The sequence below is a fragment of the Limulus polyphemus genome, unplaced genomic scaffold, assembly GCF_000517525.1.
Source record: "Limulus polyphemus unplaced genomic scaffold, Limulus_polyphemus-2.1.2 Scaffold6049, whole genome shotgun sequence".
Lineage (NCBI taxonomy): Eukaryota > Metazoa > Arthropoda > Merostomata > Xiphosura > Limulidae > Limulus > Limulus polyphemus.
The window spans coordinates 38,425-39,591 of record NW_013671659.1 but is presented as its reverse complement, the minus strand read 5'-3'; the positions used below and the strand labels follow the sequence as shown (position 1 = coordinate 39,591).

General features: G+C 32.5%; 1 protein-coding gene across 1 annotated transcript in view; it reads right to left on the bottom strand.

Annotated features, from left to right (window-relative positions):
* Nucleotides 1-78: 78 nt before the first annotated feature.
* The window catches only part of LOC106473292, a 23,577-nt gene continuing 22,488 nt past the window's right edge, over nt 79-1,167 (bottom strand). The window contains exon 12 of the mRNA XM_022401755.1: nt 79-905. Within this exon, the coding sequence (XP_022257463.1) occupies nt 708-905 (198 nt within the window). The 3' untranslated portion in view covers nt 79-707. The remainder of the gene's footprint in view (nt 906-1,167) is intronic.

The window sequence follows — 1,167 nt, the reverse complement described above, 5'->3', positions numbered from 1 at the left end:
ATCTATATGTGTTTACTAAAGTACAGAAACAAGAAATGTGTGTAGTTAACTTATTTAGACAATCTATATGTGTTTACTAAAGTACAGAAACAAGAAATGTGTGTAGTTAACTTATTTAGACAATCTATATGTGTTTACTAAAGTACAGAAACAAGAAATGTGTGTAGTTAACTTATTTAGACAATATATGTGAAAGTGAGCATAAGTTTCATTAAACATAATTATAGACTAATAAAAATTTCAAATACTGTTTGCGGTTGTGCAATTCTTGTGCATAATTTAGGAGTTTTGAATACAAAGTTTTTTTAGTAAACGAAAGTTATTTCTTCTTAGTGCATGAAAATAGCCGTTATTGTTTACAATCCACAACAACATTAAAAACCCCTGGGAGTTGTAATATCTGCTAGATTATATCAAAGACAACCCCTATTAAAATGGATGATTTCAAGTAAGAAGAGACAGCAGTAAAAGTGAATCAGTGATTATAATAAGTGTGAAGTTATTTTTTCTTTGGACAAAATATGATTATAAGGGACGCACACATATTTGTAACTTATAACAGGCGAGACTGCACACAGTTGTGGTTGATGAATAAAAATGACAGCAAGTACAACATGTCACAGCTTCCAGAAGAATTTGGTGAATAAGCAGATCAAGATATAGTGCATTTTTTAGCACACATAAAAGATTTCCGGTAGAAATGGAATTCAGGAATCGAGGTCCGTCTTGGGTTTCATGTTGTCCAAGTTTGATATGGTCATGCTACTCAAACTGCGTGACCGTTCGAACAGAGATGGGTCTGTGTAGATGGGTTCACTGGGGTCTTCAAATCTGGGTGCTTGGAACTGGGACACGTACAGATTAGCTGTACTAGGTGAGGTACTGTCGGCATCTGCCTGTTTCAACTGTGAAGAAAAACAATAACACAAAATGTTCATCACTGTGTTTGTGCTCTTTGACATATTCACTGTTAAAGGTCAGAATCATTCTTTACAAGAATACCTCAATTATTAATGTATTCAACTAACATACTTTCTGCTTAAGCACATTGTTTTTAAAGTGTACAGATCTCTAGAGCAATGTATATATATACATTGTTTAAATGCATATTTATTGTATGTAATGTATATATTGCTTAAATGCATATTTATTGTATGTAATGTAGAT